At 36.1% G+C, this 16,318-nt stretch overlaps 1 protein-coding gene across 3 annotated transcripts in view; it reads left to right on the plus strand.

Annotated features, from left to right (window-relative positions):
* Window positions 1–11,080, plus strand: part of LOC118806042 (cytosolic phospholipase A2 gamma-like) — a 58,152-nt gene extending 47,072 nt beyond the window's left edge. For all 3 annotated transcript variants that reach the window (XM_036567310.1, XM_036567309.1, XM_036567311.1), the window contains 4 exons: window positions 566–652; window positions 5,053–5,207; window positions 9,737–9,902; window positions 10,038–11,080. In XM_036567310.1, coding sequence (XP_036423203.1) covers window positions 566–652; window positions 5,053–5,207; window positions 9,737–9,902; window positions 10,038–10,210 — 581 coding nt within the window. In that variant the 3' untranslated portion in view covers window positions 10,211–11,080. The remainder of the gene's footprint in view (window positions 1–565; window positions 653–5,052; window positions 5,208–9,736; window positions 9,903–10,037) is intronic.
* Window positions 11,081–16,318: the final 5,238 nt, after the last annotated feature.

A 16,318-nucleotide genomic window follows, 5' to 3' on the forward strand; every position in this document is an offset into this window, starting at 1 on the left:
TTTCAGTTAATTAGACCATCCTGTCATGTTGTAATCCAATTAGTATCAGCTTTGTGGTCTTTAAAAATGGTGTAACTGCATGTAACTGCTGTGATGTCATGTTTTGTACATGATTGCTAATGCAGTGCAATGATCATTCTTTTAACAGCACTTACTATTAACAGCACATAGAAACATTCAAGCATTTGTACCTGAATCTAGATTTAGGACTAGATTTTACCCTAAATCTTTTTCTTCATGTATTGTAACAAAACCAAGGACCTTCAAGACAGCAGTGAGTGCACATTAGAGCAGTATATTACAAATACAAGTGTGCAGGAAGTCTACTATAATCAAGTGCCGTAATAACAATTTAGTAATACAGTAAAGTACTATAATTTGATAAAACAGCAACAGTTGTACACATTTTCAGTAGCCTACTGGTAGCTGTACTGACAGTAATTCACTATAAAAATCTCAGCTGTGGGAAGCTTTTCAATGACTTTACCAGTTATTGTGTTCTAAAGGCAGAATGTATTAGAAATCGGGAGTCAACTTTTTGTTTTATTTAATTTTATTTTGTCAGACACTTACAAAGCCATTATGAGAGCCTTAGAGGAAATTGTTTGCTGGATCTGGGGAAAGACTTACAACTTCCTCTACAAAATGGAAGGTGAGATATTAACTATGTTAACTACATTGTAGGGTTATACACAACCAAAAAAGTCAAACATATGGGAACACTTCATCTGAACATTGTAGAAAAAGTTCCTCTAAAGCCGTTTTCACATATGAACTCCGGAAAATTTCCAAAAACTCAGGTCCGAACATTATTCGGAGTTCCCCTTTCACACATGTTGGGTACAGCTGGAGATTTTCCGTGTCAGACACGTTCTTACTACAGGACATGTTCCGGGTGGTTTAGGCGAAAGGCAGTGCCTGTGTATCGTGTGCAGGGGGCATGGCATGACGCAAAATGTACGCTGTGGAAATCGCAGTGCTTTGTTTACAGTACATCAAATATGGCGGACAAGGCTACCAGCTCATCCATGATGATTTTCGCATTGATAGGAAAAAACATGTATTTGAACGTATCTGAAATATCATTGAAAGTGTGGAAAGGAATATACAAGCAAAAGACTATGAAGCAGCTACACTCCATGCACGAAGATCCAACACGTCCACTGTGAATTCCCCGGAAAATTACCTGCTCTATTCAAACATGGGTTCACCTGGACATTATTCGGACTTTGTACTAAAGGACTGGCAGGATAAAGTCCAGGTAATGTCCAGTACTACCGATTCAGACATTTAGCTGCTCCAGGTAATGTCTGGAAAAGTTCTGGGTCACTGTGCATGTCTGAAAGGGGCATAAGAGAAGTGTAATACTAAGCTCACCTGTCACAATGTGAGGCAGAAAATGACAAAAGCTCAGCATGGTGAGACAAATCAAAAGAATAAGCAAAGAAGAATGTTTTTTCAGGCTGTTTTGCTCATGTTTACCAGGCGATGGATATTATTTAACAACTTATTTAAGGTAAACAACCTTGTTTGTACCTTGATGAACAAAAAATGTACCTGCGCTGTAGCTTTATTTCCAACAGCGTAAAGTACATTTTCAAAGTCAAAATTTATTTCTTGCCAGCAAATCTTTTTAAAAGTTCTTAAAAAATTTAAACTGAATGAACTAAAAGTTTGATTAACATGAGTAGTTCAATGCTGAGACTAAAGTGTTTATATACACATGAACACATAAATACAGTCAGGATTACTGCATAATCCGACAAAGCAAAAATAACACCATTTGATTCTAACAATAACACATACAAACTCAACTATGGCAGCTATTAATGTTTATTTTATACAGACAAATTGATATGGATATATGACATGGATATATGCTTTGTATGATCCTTGTCAGTTTTGCCATCCTCCAGTCCTTCATCAGTAGTGAGACTGATCCCAGATCCACTGTCCGCTGGATAGTTTTAGTTGATGGAATGTTCGGAATTAGTTAAATAAATAAAATGACCTGTTCTTCACAAATCATCTTAGAATTAAATTATAATTTAACTGTTCCCTCATAACTCTACCCTCTAATCTAATCCAAATCCTTTAATATGAATTTTCAGCTCATACTGAGTCTAATCCAAGGGGACTCAAACTTTTTGTCTTGGGGGACCAAAATGCAGTGCCTGTGATGGACTGAGGGCCAAAAAGACAAAAAAAAAAAGAAATATATGAAAATAAAGAAAGATATAGAGAAAGATGTAAAAAGTGACATATAGTTAGGCCCACTCAAAGACTTTGTGGGGCCCCCAACCCCCTTGCAGGTTTTTTCTGCTGATACACAATGATTAGATATTTCTGTTTTTGTAGCTAATACAGCTCCAAACTGCAGTGCACACTTCAAGTACATTCAAATTAATACCAGTCTATTCAGGCAATATGGCTGGCTGCTATTTTCTTTACAACATTACAGTTAAATCAATCAACCAAAATCAAATAACTTTTTTGTCATACAGTTGTCCACTCAAGTACTCTTTTAGAAAGTTGTTTGTGAAGTAAAAATGCAATAATTGTGCTTGTGGTTTATTCTATTATTTTTTATTGAGTAAAAATAAATAATTAGCATGTTTTTCATTGATTTTATCCCCTCTTGGATCCATGCTGAGTGCTAAAACTTTGCTCTCCAGCAAGGCAGGCAGGAATATTTTGTTCAGGGCAAGATTAGTACATTTGCTATCAATTGAATCAAACTGACCTTGATCAAATCAAGTTGAATCAAATTACAAATCAACTGAACTTAAAAGGTAACAGAATATTATTTTCTATAAGTTCACATATTATTGTTAGAATGAGTCTAATGCACTGAATGACTCAACAGATCAGAGCTCACAGCTCTCTCTCTCTCTCTCTCTCTCTCTGCATGAGTCACATCATCATATCAGGATACTGAGCGGGTTTTTAGTCATTTTTCAAGCTGGACTACTCACTGATACTTCTCTGGTGGTCAGTGGTCAGTGAAACCAATCTAGAGTGTTCTGATATGTGTATCATATATGTGCGTTTCATGGTTTTTGAGTTATGAAGCCTAAAATCAGAGATATAATATCTCAATCACAAGTGGATTTTAGGTTGTTTTTCGAGCCAGATTACTTCCTGTGCTGTATCATACCTCAGTGATCTCACTCTGGCTACACAGGGCAGGGTCTGCTGATCGCTGTGATCTGTGTATCATGTCAGTAAGATAAACCCCCTGTCCCCAAAACACACACGCACACATTGTTTGCCCAAATGACCAATACGTTTAGATTTTTTGCTTAATTTTTCAAAATAAACATTTTATAGAGTAAGGGTGTCCAGTTTTATCTGCAAAGGGCCAATCTTCAGGTTGTGGATAAAGTCTGTCTGTGGCACTTCTATAACAGTAAATTATACAAAGTAAAAATGAAACAAAGGATAAGAAATAGATGAGGCATATTTCAACCAATTTCTTGCCCATAAAATATGCTGGAATCTCTAAATTTAATATCTCTAATAGTAACAATTAAACATTATTGTACTACCTTAAAATTGTTTTTGTAAATCTAGTTTGACTCAACTTTAAGGATCCACAGGAACCCTAAAGTATTCAGACACTTTTTGTCATTTAATATATTTCCAGTATATATATCCACGACAGTTTTACTCTCATAATGCCTTTTGACTTGTGAACAAAAAGTATATATTCATAAGCATAAGTACAAAATCAAAAAGACATTCATGTAAATATGAACTGGAACATTTTGTTACAGTAGGATAAGCAAGTAGTTAAAGGACAAATATAAAACAAACAAAAGGCATACAAAAAACAAAAGGTAACAGTTTGAAGAGCCCCAGACACACCCAGACAAAACATATGCCACCTGCCCTTCAAGATTCAAGAAAGATTCAAGACTGAGTCTTCAGGGCCCTCAGACAGCACTGCATTAAAAAACAGACAGGATTCTGTAGTGGAAATCATTGCATGGGCTCAGGAACACTTCCAAAACCCACTGTCTGTGGTTCAAAAATGCAAGTTAAAACTCTAACATGCAAAGAAGAAAACACATATAAACAGGATACAGAAACACCGCCACCTTCTCTGGACCTGAGCTCATTAAAGATGAACTGAGGAGAAGTGGAAATGTGTCCTGTGGTCTGATGAATTAAAATGTAAAATTCTTTCTGGAAATCATGGATGCCATGTTCTCTGGGCTAAAGAGGAGAGGTACCATCCAGCTTGTTGTCAATGACAGTTCAAAAGCAGTATCCATATGGGGGTGCATTAGTGAACATGGCATGGGTGTCTTGCAGATCTGTGAAGGCACCATTAATGCTGAATGGTATATATCCAAGTTTTGGAGCAGCACATGCTGCCATTCAGATTACGCTTTTTCAGGAAAAATCTTGCATATTTCAGCAAGACAAAGTCAAACTATACTCTGCACATATGCATGGCATGCATATGACAGCATGGCTCCTGTCACCCACTGAAAACATTTGGCGAAACTGGGTTGTAGAAATAGAAGTACACTGGGGACAACAAAGGAGGGAGGTTTTGCACATATAAGAAGGACAGTGGAGCAAGATATATACACACTAGACTAGTTGTAAGATGCATTAAATACAGTATAAATATAAATAAATAGGGAGAAACAGTCAGTCAGTGTTAGCTGTATGGCCTGATATGGCTTGGGGGAAAAAAGCTGTTCCTGAGGCAGGTGGTACACACAGTGATGCTTTGGAAGTGTTTGCCAGAGGGAAGATGGAGTAATGGGGCATGAATTGGGTGGAAGGCATGGGGTGCATAAACTTGTGGAAGATCAGTGTCTATAATTCTGAAAGCAGTTCTGACAGTTCTCTGACAGTTCTAGGAGTCTGTGATCCAGGTTGCCAATTTAATCGTCCTAGAACTTTTTTATGGCAGAAACAGCAAAGTCAAGAGAATAGGAGTGGAAACATAATAATCAATATATTAACAGAATACACCAATTAACCTATATGACAGCTTTAATATAATTATGACGTATTGCTTGACTGTGTCAACAGTAAAAGATGTCGACCCCAGTGTCCTTAACTCGAAGGAGAGAGAATATGAAGATGCTGGACTGTTACTCAACTCACCCTATTTCTCAGTGCTGAGAGAAGAACGAGACATCAAGCTCATCATTTCCCTTGACTACAGTTCAGGAAATCCCTTTGAGGTATTTGCAGAGCTGACTAGCATGAGGCTCTACATGATTTTCAGATCAAAGATCAGAGCAAAATCAAAGAAAACAGAGATAAAATCTCAGCTTTGTAGTGAGGTATTAATCAGGGGTGGCAAAATTAAGAGCAAGAGTCATTTTAAAAGTATTAGTAGAGAAAATTACACAAGGAAGAGTAAATAAGTAGTTTGCTAGATGACTTGAGTAATTGAGTTGGGTTTTTTGTTTATCTGCCATAACCAACTGTAAATATTTCTGAGCTGCTTTGGCCACATCACCAAAATAAGATAAGATAAGATAAGATAATCCTTTATTAATCCCACAACAGGGAAATTTGCGGTGTTACAGCAGCACAGAAGACAGAGCAGCAGGAAATATACAAACAATATATAACATAGAATAAACAATAAAAGTATAAAGATATATATGTATATGTACAAATAAATAAATAATCAAAACTAAAGCACACAATGATTTCACAAAACGTTTGTAGTCACGATCACAGTATGCACCTCTACTGCACATTAATACATCTTTCTGTGAACTGTGCTGCCTATTAGGTCCTTGAATAATGTCTATAAACAGTAAATATTATGTTCACAGCCTTCAAACTGTATAAATTCACTGATCCATGTAGAACATTTCTACCATTGAAATCAAGAACAGCTGCAGTTTATTTCATGCGTTCTAATCATGATTAGTCTATATACAATCAGAAATCTTAAACAGCTAAACAGACTCTCATGCAGTTGAAGACATACAGACAGAGAGACTGCAGTTTGAGAGAGAGAGAAACAGAGAATGTGAGAGAAGCTGTGTTTGAGAGAGAGAGAAACAGAGGGAAGGACTACATTTTAAGACAGAGAGAAAGAGAGAGAGAAACAGAATATGAGAAAGGTTGTGTTTTGAGAGAGAGTGAGAGACATACAATGTCTAATGAACGCAGATGATTTTGTAATATTAGCACCAACAAACACACTTCAACAGAACCTTTCAATACTGGAGACTCACTGTAAAGATCGGACCCTTCCAGGAAATATGAACAAAACAAAAATAAGGATTTTTCAAAATAAACCCAGATTATCTATCAATCTACTCAGCATAAAAGATGGTGGAAAAATTTAAAAAATTATCCTCACTGCTTCCACCTGAAAGGCAGAACAAAGATGAAAAAGCTGATTAAATTAACAGGAACAGCTGTTCGTTCATCCTTAAGAGGTTGAAAGGAATTTTTCCCCAAAAGCATTGCTGCTCAAAATGCTCTTATTTTGTAAAAAATCTGTCAATGAAATGTTTTCCGGGCATTATTGTGCACACACCAATGACCTTAGTCAGGGTACCTGTGTTTATGTGCAAGTAGTGTGTGCAGAGGTGGGTAGTAACATGTTACATTTACTCTGTTACATTTACTTACATAACGTTTTGAACAAATTGTACTTTTAAACATTATTTTGCTTGAGTACATTTGTGAGGTCAAAATGTGCTTTTACATTCATCTACATTCATCACGTTACATTTTTAAATATTTTTTAATTCAACGCACATTTTGTGTGCTTCATTCAAACGCATCTTAGATAGCTCCGTTCACCACTCAAAAGTATCTTACATGACTTCACTTGACCAATCAAACGTGGTCATATGTATAGTGTAAACTACAGATACCACAGTTGTTAACAGCGGTGAGCTCAGTGGTAGAACTACTGATTTCAGTGCGTTGCTGAACAGCAATGGCTCAAAGAATAGAAAATGTAATAGAATTCAGAACCATTGGCCAACTGTGCTTGCACACAGAAGAATGAAGAGTGAAACACCAATATACATGCACACTAGCGAACACATGCACTAGGGGGCAGTGAGCATACCTGCCCAGAGCGGTGGGCAGCCCTATCCACGGCACCCGGGGAGCAGTGGGGGTTAAGTCCCTTGCTCAAGGGCGCTTCAGTCATGTCCTGTCGGCTCAGGGGATCGAACCAGCAACCTTTCAGTCGCAAGGCTAGTTCCCTAACCTCCGGCCCACAACTGCCCGGAAAAAAAATCTACATCTAACAGTGGCAGGTACTGTGGCTAACTAGCGATCATGCATGACGCTAATGTTAAAAGTTGTTTTACTTTAGCTATGATACGTTAGTAATGTTAATAGTGACCACTGAGCATGAATTAATCTCACAGTTTAGCGGTTTGTAATGCTGAGTTTGTTTTCCAGTGCCTTTTCTACCTTATTTTTGTATTTGAATTTGAGGGGGCTTTTATGAGTCTATTTTGAGTCTTTGTGGGCTTTTTCTGGTTGTATTTTTCGATCAGAGGGCTCATGCCAACAAACTGAAGACATATACTCAATTAAGAGGATATAGAATGTGAAAATTGCCATCAGCTATGGAGCCTTCTATGAGGAACGCAAAGCTCATAAATGCATGTTTCCTCTCTCCCAAAAGTAAAGCAGGCACTTGTAGATAAGTTATTAGAGAAGTTATTAAATAAGCGTAGATAAGGCCATGATTTTGCAGTTCTATTTTGATTTTTAATTGAGATCTGATAAAGTAACTACTGGAGTAGCCTTTTTACTATATATTTTCTTACTTTTACTTAAAGAATACTTTAAATGACTACTTCTACTTGAGTAATTATTATCTTGAAATAGTAATACATTTACTTCAGTTTGTGTCTACCATCCACCTCTTTGTGTATGTGCAAGTAGTGAGCATGTATGTCAGTGTTTCAGTGTATTTCACCCCTAATGCCCACATTATCTATGCTTATGGCTCCTTTCACACTTGAGGTGATATTTGTTTTGTGCACATCACTGTTAAGTCTTAAAAAAAAAAAACAAGGCAATCAAATCTGAGCATGACAGAATGATGGTTCAAAGATCATGGAGAGCCTCTATTAGGCTAGATTACCCATTTCACAAACTTAAATGGCCGTATTCCTCCAACACTGCATCAAACTGTATTTTATGTGTGTAAACTGACACCAACATTAACTGAAGCTGGCTAGTGACAGACACTTGCAATAAAACATATTTAAGTTTAATAAGTTTAATAAATAGCTGCCATGTTATGCTAAAATAACAAAGTAAGAGGAAAATAGGACATTTATTGCCAGGATTATTTAGCAGACAGCTAACAGCTGCTCCCTCAGAGTGGAAGTTGAGTAGTGAAAAGCAGAGATTTTGTCAGGTTTCAGGGGCTGCATATGGCAACTGACGATAATGCTGTTTTCTTTAGTTGAGTTGAAAACAAAAGAAGTTAAAGTTTGGATAAAGTTTGTTCCCGGTGTGAACATAAAGTACCGAAGTAAAAAATTGGAAATTGATTAGAAACAAACTCAAGTAAGAGTAAAATCAATATGATTTCATTCTACTCAAAGTTCCATTACAGAGAAAATGTACTCAAGTACTTTAACGAGAGGAAATATAATTCATTACTTTCCACCTCTGATGAATCACTACCAATCAACAAACAATGCTTTGCCTTTCAAAACATGCTGTTTTCCAGCTGAAAGATTTGAAGTGAAGTAAGTTATTCTGTATCTTCACAAGGTTGTAGCTAGCTAATTCACTTACATAGTTGGGGAAACATTTTAGTGTTTACTATAAAATTGTGTGGGCACTTTAGGAAGAGTTCATATCAAACTTTTCTTGTATAGGAAAATACAACAATGGGCAAATTTCTAATTCTAATATTGTGGTATTAGGTTAAGTATAAACTTTTAATTGTACCAACTCACATCCATTTATCTTAATAATAATCATACTTAGTTCATGAGTAAAATATATTATTATGGTTATTATTATTATAATTATTATGATTATTATTTATTCAGAAACAGAAAACTATGCCCTGCATTCCTCTTTTCTGCTTGGTTTTGCAGCCAGCTTGTAAAATGCTAGCAACTTGACTGTAAATATGTAAATTCAATAATCATAAAGATGATTGACTTGATTATCATTAACCAAAGACAGATTTAAAAGAATATATTCAGATGGAGCTAAAAGCTATAAAAACTCTACTTCTGCCTGATCAGGACTGTGTGTGTGCATTTGAGGCCACATGGTCATTGTAACTATGGCCATGTAAATAACCCAGGGCAGCAGACGGTTTTAGATTATTTATTATTTTTTTTTAAGCTTTTGTTTTATGGAAAGAGTCAGACTCATGTAGCATATTGGATTACACAAAAAAAGAACAAAAATGGTGACCTAATGACAACAGTAAAAATAGTTTTAGGGCAGTACAACCTAAAAACTGTTATTTATGTAGTATTAAGCACTTTATTGGTTTCATTGAACTCAAATAAATACTTTGAATGAAACAAGGAGAGCAAAATTTTATTTTAGGTAAACAAAATAAATATTTTACATCAGTTCAGATGTAAACCAACACTTCACATCAACTTCTGTCATTCAGACTTCTTAAAGTAAACAAGTCATTCCTGGGTTGACTAGTTTTCATATGATTCTATCAGAATTTGCAGAAGTAAAAATTAAATAGAGAATTGTTTTTTTTTTGTGTGTTGTTTTTTTGCAGACAGTGGTTCAGGCTGCTAAATTGTGCAAAGCCCTTCAGATTCCTTTCCCTAAAGTTGTTGTACCTGCTGAAGATACAGAACCAAAGGACTTCTATGTATTCAGAGGATACAGTGATGCTCCAACTGTGATTCACATGCCTCTTTTCAATGTCGTTAACTGCAATGGTAACTCCAGCACACTGAAAATACACATTCTTTTATGTAACTGGTTTCACTGTAATGGTAATATACTGCACTATGTGGATTGTGAAGTAACAGAAATGAAGCAGTGCTCTAAGCAGTAAATGTCTGTTTCCTCAGGAGAAGTTGAGGAGTGGTGGAAAAGATATCCCACTTCTAAAAGGAACTACAGTCTTAAGGACATCACAGATCTTATGGAGAAAGCTGGTGAAAACATCAAAAACAATAAAGAGAAACTGCTCAAGGAGATTCAGAATGTTATTAAAGATATTCAAAAGTCCAAGCTTGGATGAATCTGATCAGTGAAGGAAAATCACACATCAAAAAATCAACAATATTTAAAAAATGTTCCAAATATCAGTCTTTTTGCATCTGGGTAGTCCGTAAGTTCCTTTCATGTATTAGAGAAATAACAAATAATCATCATTTTGAGTGTACTGAAAATACAGAATATGAGTTTTGGGTGCTTTTGCCTATTGTTTTGACTGCTTCACTGGGATTGAAATCTGAAAGAATCGAAAGTGTGGAATTCTTGTTTGCCTTCAGGATGGTTGATTTGGTGTCTCTTTAAAGATTAGAAACATAAATGATAGATAAACTAAAAATAACTCAAAATTACTTCACATGAGCAAAAGTTTCTTTTTCTTGCTTTTTTATTTGAGAAGTTCTATGTTATATAAGGTGTGTACACTGTATTTGTGGGGCTGTGCTTGAATTGACTTTTCACATTAACTTTATGCCTGGCTAATATCTGCTTCAAAGAGTTCTTCATAAGTTCTACAAAATGTTTAGAATTCATTAATTAATCAAAATCAATTAATAATCAGCAGTGAAGTCTTTGCAAAATGTGTAATCAGTGTTTATTAGGACGTAATGTGAAATCGTAGAATTCATATGGAGTGTTATTAAAAAGATATTCCATTATATTCCATTTACCATTAACAATTTACTAGATAATATGATCCACTTTACAATAATTAACACAAAAGACCCAATAATAAGCATTAATTAAGCTGTGATAACATGGTACTAAATGCTGATAATCAACTGAAACCAGCTTATTCGGGTCACACTGTTCATTGTTCTGTTCAGATTGTTTGAAATATTGCATTGTATTGTTACTGTTGTCTTTTCCAGTAAACTTGTCCAGTCCTTGTACCTGACCTCTGTGTACTCGGCATTCACTGTTATAAAACACATTTACTTCACACAACACTTGACAATAACTAGCTGTGATACTGGATGGTTAATGAATGAAAAGAAAACTAGGGATAACAGTGACAAACAGCGCTCCTAGACCACCCTTTGACTTGGTAATGACATTGTGGCTATGGCAAGAAAGTCTGACATTAACCCTTTGTTGGAATATGAAGGCCAAACAGTAGAGCAATAATATCAAGATTTTAGGTGATTTTCCGAGCCAAATTACTCACTGATACTGACGTCATAGCTCGATGATGTCATGCTTGCTATTTAGGGTCTGCTGAATGTCCTCATATGTGGACCATGTTTGTTTCTTAAACCATTCCGAAGTTATGAAGGCTAGAAGTGACCTACCGTTTGGCCCGCAAATTGTTGTATACCCTAGAATTTTGTTTTTTTTTCTTTTTGGCATTTTGGATCAATTACAATTACAATTGCAATTATAAAGTGTTAACATGAGATTATCACACATGCCATATGTTGTTATTTTCAGGAGACCCTGGCCTATATAGATATGCCATTATTTGACATGTAAATGCTAACAGAAATTTGGTATCTTTATGGATTTGGGTCATTTCTGATCAACGCCTGCTAGGTAAATTTTGTAATTTTTTGCCTATAGAGATCTTGAAAACAAGCTGCACCTCAGATACCCTTTCAGAAATTGTGGAGTGTCTGTGAGCTTAAAGTGAAAGAATTTTGATGGTGATTCATTCTATTGGTTATTATGAGCCAAAATAAACAATTAGCATAAGGTGGACATTCATTGATTTTCTGTCCTCTTTGATTCATGCTGAGGGCTAAAACTCTGATACATGGCAAGACAAGCTTTATTTTTAATTACAAATTAAGTTGCATATTTAATATCAGATATGTTTAATACTCAAAATCAATGTAAACTGGAAGACAGAGCTAGATATTATTCATTTTATAATGATATTTATCATATTTATTGTTATTTATCTGTTAAAATGTGTTTTAGGGCCTGTTTGTGTGGTTTTGAGGGAAAGAGGGAAAGTGCCCTCATTGTGTTGAATGGGACACTGCAGTTTTATCGCCTTTTATCGTCTTTCATGGCCTTTTTTGAAGGCCAAAAGCAGAGATGTAATTGAACAGTAGCGAGTGGGGTGTGGGTGATTTTGGAGCTGGATTGCTGGCTGATGGATGGTCGCAGGTGGATGAAATCACTCTGGATGGTGAGGGCAGAGTATGGTGAGTGATCTGATGTGTGAATCATATTACTATTTTAAGCTTCATCTAAATTCATCCCAATTGTGGCTGCACAATTACACAGGTACTTCCCCAATACAGGAGACACAAACAGTGAGTAGTACATATTTAGTTATTTTAGTTTATCTTTTAATATTAAAGATTCTGTAGGAGTTTCTGCACAATGGACCTTCCAGAGAAACTAACAGCAGCGTCCATTAATTTTATCGTGTGATGATGTGTATGTGAATGAAGTGAGTATCCTTTACTAACTGTTATTAAGGCATGTGTGATCCTTGTTAGTCACATACTTGTGCACTTTACTTTCACTGTCATGGTTTAGTTCATTGTTTGTAGTGAGTTATCAGTTCGCGTCAGGTTCATTCTGGTGTATTCTGACACAGAGGAGGCACGGGTCAATATTAGTTTATTTTTTGGAAGTTTATTATGTAGATTACAATGTAGATGTAGATCATAATATTATAAACTAGACACCAGTTTTTGTTAACCATTGCAGTGCTGTGTCATGATAACATTTTAGGGAAATTTATGCTTTCTGTGTAGTCGTAAAGCAACCATTCCTGTCTGTAGCTTGCTGTGATTGAGGCTTTGCCATCAACATTTGGGGTTTTCCACTGTTGGTGCATGTTGGTGAGCATTTTGTTACTTGCTGTTCATTTTATGGCTGCAGACTTTCTCTCTCACACATGTGTGCCCTCATATTGATGGTGCTGCTTTTGTTAGTCATGATTGGACTGCTGGGATCACTGAGTCAACTGAAAGAAGACAGACTCTCTGGATATACCTTGTTCTGATCCAGAACATGACAGATATTTCTATTAACACTACTACTGCTGCTACAACTAATGTCTTACCTGTAATGACTCGATGCGTTGAAGTAATATTAAATGTTTGCTTTGACATTTACATTTATTTTCAGCTCTGGATGGTTAGAAAATGACATGCTTTAAGGAGCAGATATACTTTTAAATGTCCACAGTTACATTTTTTAACACAACTGGAGCTTCAGAGTCAAAACTGCTGTGTGATAATTAACTGAAGCCTTGAAAAAAACATTTTAAAAAATGTAATAAACTCTGTAGTGCACTCCCTGTTGTGTTAGCCAGCACCAGATTGAATGAGATTGTGGCCAGATTCACATAGTTACGTTGAATTTGATATGCTAATCTTTAGAGGCTGATGTCAGCTTGTTATTCTTTTTTCATTTATTTTCTGTTCAACCTTAAGTAATGCAGAAGGTGCACGTCAGCACCCATAGGGGCATCTGAACATAGCTATATCATTTAAGGTGGATTGGGAAATAACATAAGAAGCTTACTTCAGCTTTTTCTAATCTCTGTCCACAGTATGAGACTCAGCAAACCAGGGCTGTCTCACTTGAAGTGGTTGCAGCTGGCGTAACCCCTAAATGAGATACCCTTAATATGTACACTTGAGATGTAACATTTATAGTTTGAGCTTTCTTGTACTTATGTGTGATTTTAAACATTAGCTGATTGTAACTGGTCCAAAATGCTACCAGCCCACTGGGAATTCCCCTGACTCTCCCGATTACCCACTCTGATATTGCCAGTGATAAAATTTTATTGCATTGTCATATTCCTCTGGTATACTGCTTGTATTGGAGTGCTAACTCTGCCACTGTTACAGGCATAATAGATGAGAAGCAGCAGGCAGTTTTATCAGTCATTGTCCAGTCAAAGCCCTCAACATCCCCGTTCAGCCATGCCTGCCCACCACTTTCATTACATGCCATAAATTGTCCTTTGGGCTCAGGTAGGGCCCAATGAAAAAACACTACTGTGCAACTGATAAATGAACATTGTGAAACATTGATGCTTACTAAGTGCACTTATATGAACATCAGTAATATGATCATTATTGGATTTTGGCAGTGATCTGATTATTCAATTATCCATGTGAAAACCAGATCCAAACAGGGCAAAGACACAAAGGCAGGAAGTCCAAAAACATGGTCAGGAAAACATGAAGGCAATATAACAGATGGAAATGCTCAGAGAATCTATACTAAAGCCTGGGCTTAAATACAGCCAAGGAGCGAGGCTGACCATGACGACCACCTCCCACACAACCAGAGGCATGACAGGAAGCATGCCCAGAGTTGCCACATTGCTGGACAAAAGGGGCACTCCTACAAGCACCACCTGGGTGCAAACCGGAGAAAACCCTCCGCAGGTGACCCCTAGTAAATTGGACAAGAATCAGATAGTATGAACTGTGCGCCATACGGTGACAAAATTGGGTTTTTATAAATTGTTGCATAGTTTTGAATGAATTGTGAATTGTGTGAAGCGTTTGGACAAAATGAGCCCTGTTTTGAAAAGCAATCATAAGCAATCATAAAAAACTATAAGTACATGTTCACTTGCAAATGTTTATTCCAAATGTGTGCATTTCAAATGTGTCCGACTTTATGTATGTAACAAAACTTTTTGGTGATATTACCTACCATTTTTTGACCCTTTCTGGGACCCATTTTCTGGGAACCATTGTCTTGTTCAAGGAAAAAGAAAAGTAATAATGATTATTTATTTAAATATTTTGTAGTAATTTATATTAGTTGTATTTATTGTTTCATATACTGTGCTGCGTTAAACCCTATTATCTAGAACTAATTATGCTCTCATTTTAATCAAACATGCAGTAGGTAAGTGTGTGCGTGTTTTACTTTTTTAGGTACTGACAACTTAATTGATTTAACTTAGTTCACATTTAAGCTATGAGTTTTCATGATGGCACCTGTGACTGATGTGCATAGAATTGGTTCAGCTAGTCTGCCAAAAAAAAAAAATAGATTTTTCTTTAGTATTTTCTATTGATCATGATTAGATGTACTAGGCAGCAGTGTGATCACTTTATTAATATATTACTTATAGTTCTTTATTGTGTTGGAAAAACATTTTGGTTTGTGTATTGGACTGTGATATCAAACTACAGTTGACCTCCACTATCAATGCCTTTTGCACTTTCACAATTCATTAAAGATCACCAGTACTAGCAGATAAAGAGCAGGAACAGAACTTACCTGGAAGACAGTTCTTGCAACAGACACTACCTTCAGGTAAAATGCTGCTTCCCCCGTGGGCAAGTTATCATGGGTTGTTGTGTAATAGTCATCCTGCAATACCAGTTCCATGAAGTCCTGTGAGGACAGACTGAGGCTGAAGAATGAAAGACTTGTGATCTTTAAGCATGTTATAATGGCTATTGTTTAATAGTTAACCTGCAATACCAGTTCTCTGGAGTCCTGTGAGGTAACTCCAGAGGAAAAAAGGAAGTGTGTGTGTGTGTGTGTGTGTGTGTGTGTGTGTATGTGTCCTTCTAACCAGGTACACTCATTTCATTCTTGCAATTATTTTATGTGGTCAGTATTTAAACTTGTGCAGTGATTTCACGTAAGGCTTAATTTGATACAAAATTATACTGACTTAATTATTTTGGATTTTATGTTATTTTATGTTTTAGAATTTAATAATAATGTTCCATGATGTCATTTTTTACACACTGTTTATTTATTATTCATATTCATTTTGCCGCCCTCATTGAGCTATGCGATGTGATGCCGGGCTGCACTGCAGCAAAAGTTCAAATGTGTTGAACTTTAAGCCGCATTGCACTGATCTTGCCAAAGACTGTATGCTATTCATGGTCATTCTGTCACTGTAGAATATCAAAAGCATATTATGTATTTCATGTTATAACGAATCATAAAACAAGCTGTTAAAAACATGCATTTCACAGATCTATTTGAGTTTGTGTGACATGTAGTTTGCTGCCTTGAGCGACAACATCAAATCTCTTTACAGGGAGGCATGCAAATGCATTTGCAGCTATAGGTGAATGTAGCTTTATTCATTTTAGTCATTTTAGTCATTTAGTTCATTTTAGTCTCATGATTATGCAACTTTTGAATATAACTATGTTTATTTGTAAGTTCATTACAGTGT

Source organism: Colossoma macropomum, unplaced genomic scaffold, assembly GCF_904425465.1.
Source record: "Colossoma macropomum unplaced genomic scaffold, Colossoma_macropomum, whole genome shotgun sequence".
Classification (NCBI taxonomy): Eukaryota; Metazoa; Chordata; class Actinopteri; order Characiformes; family Serrasalmidae; genus Colossoma; species Colossoma macropomum.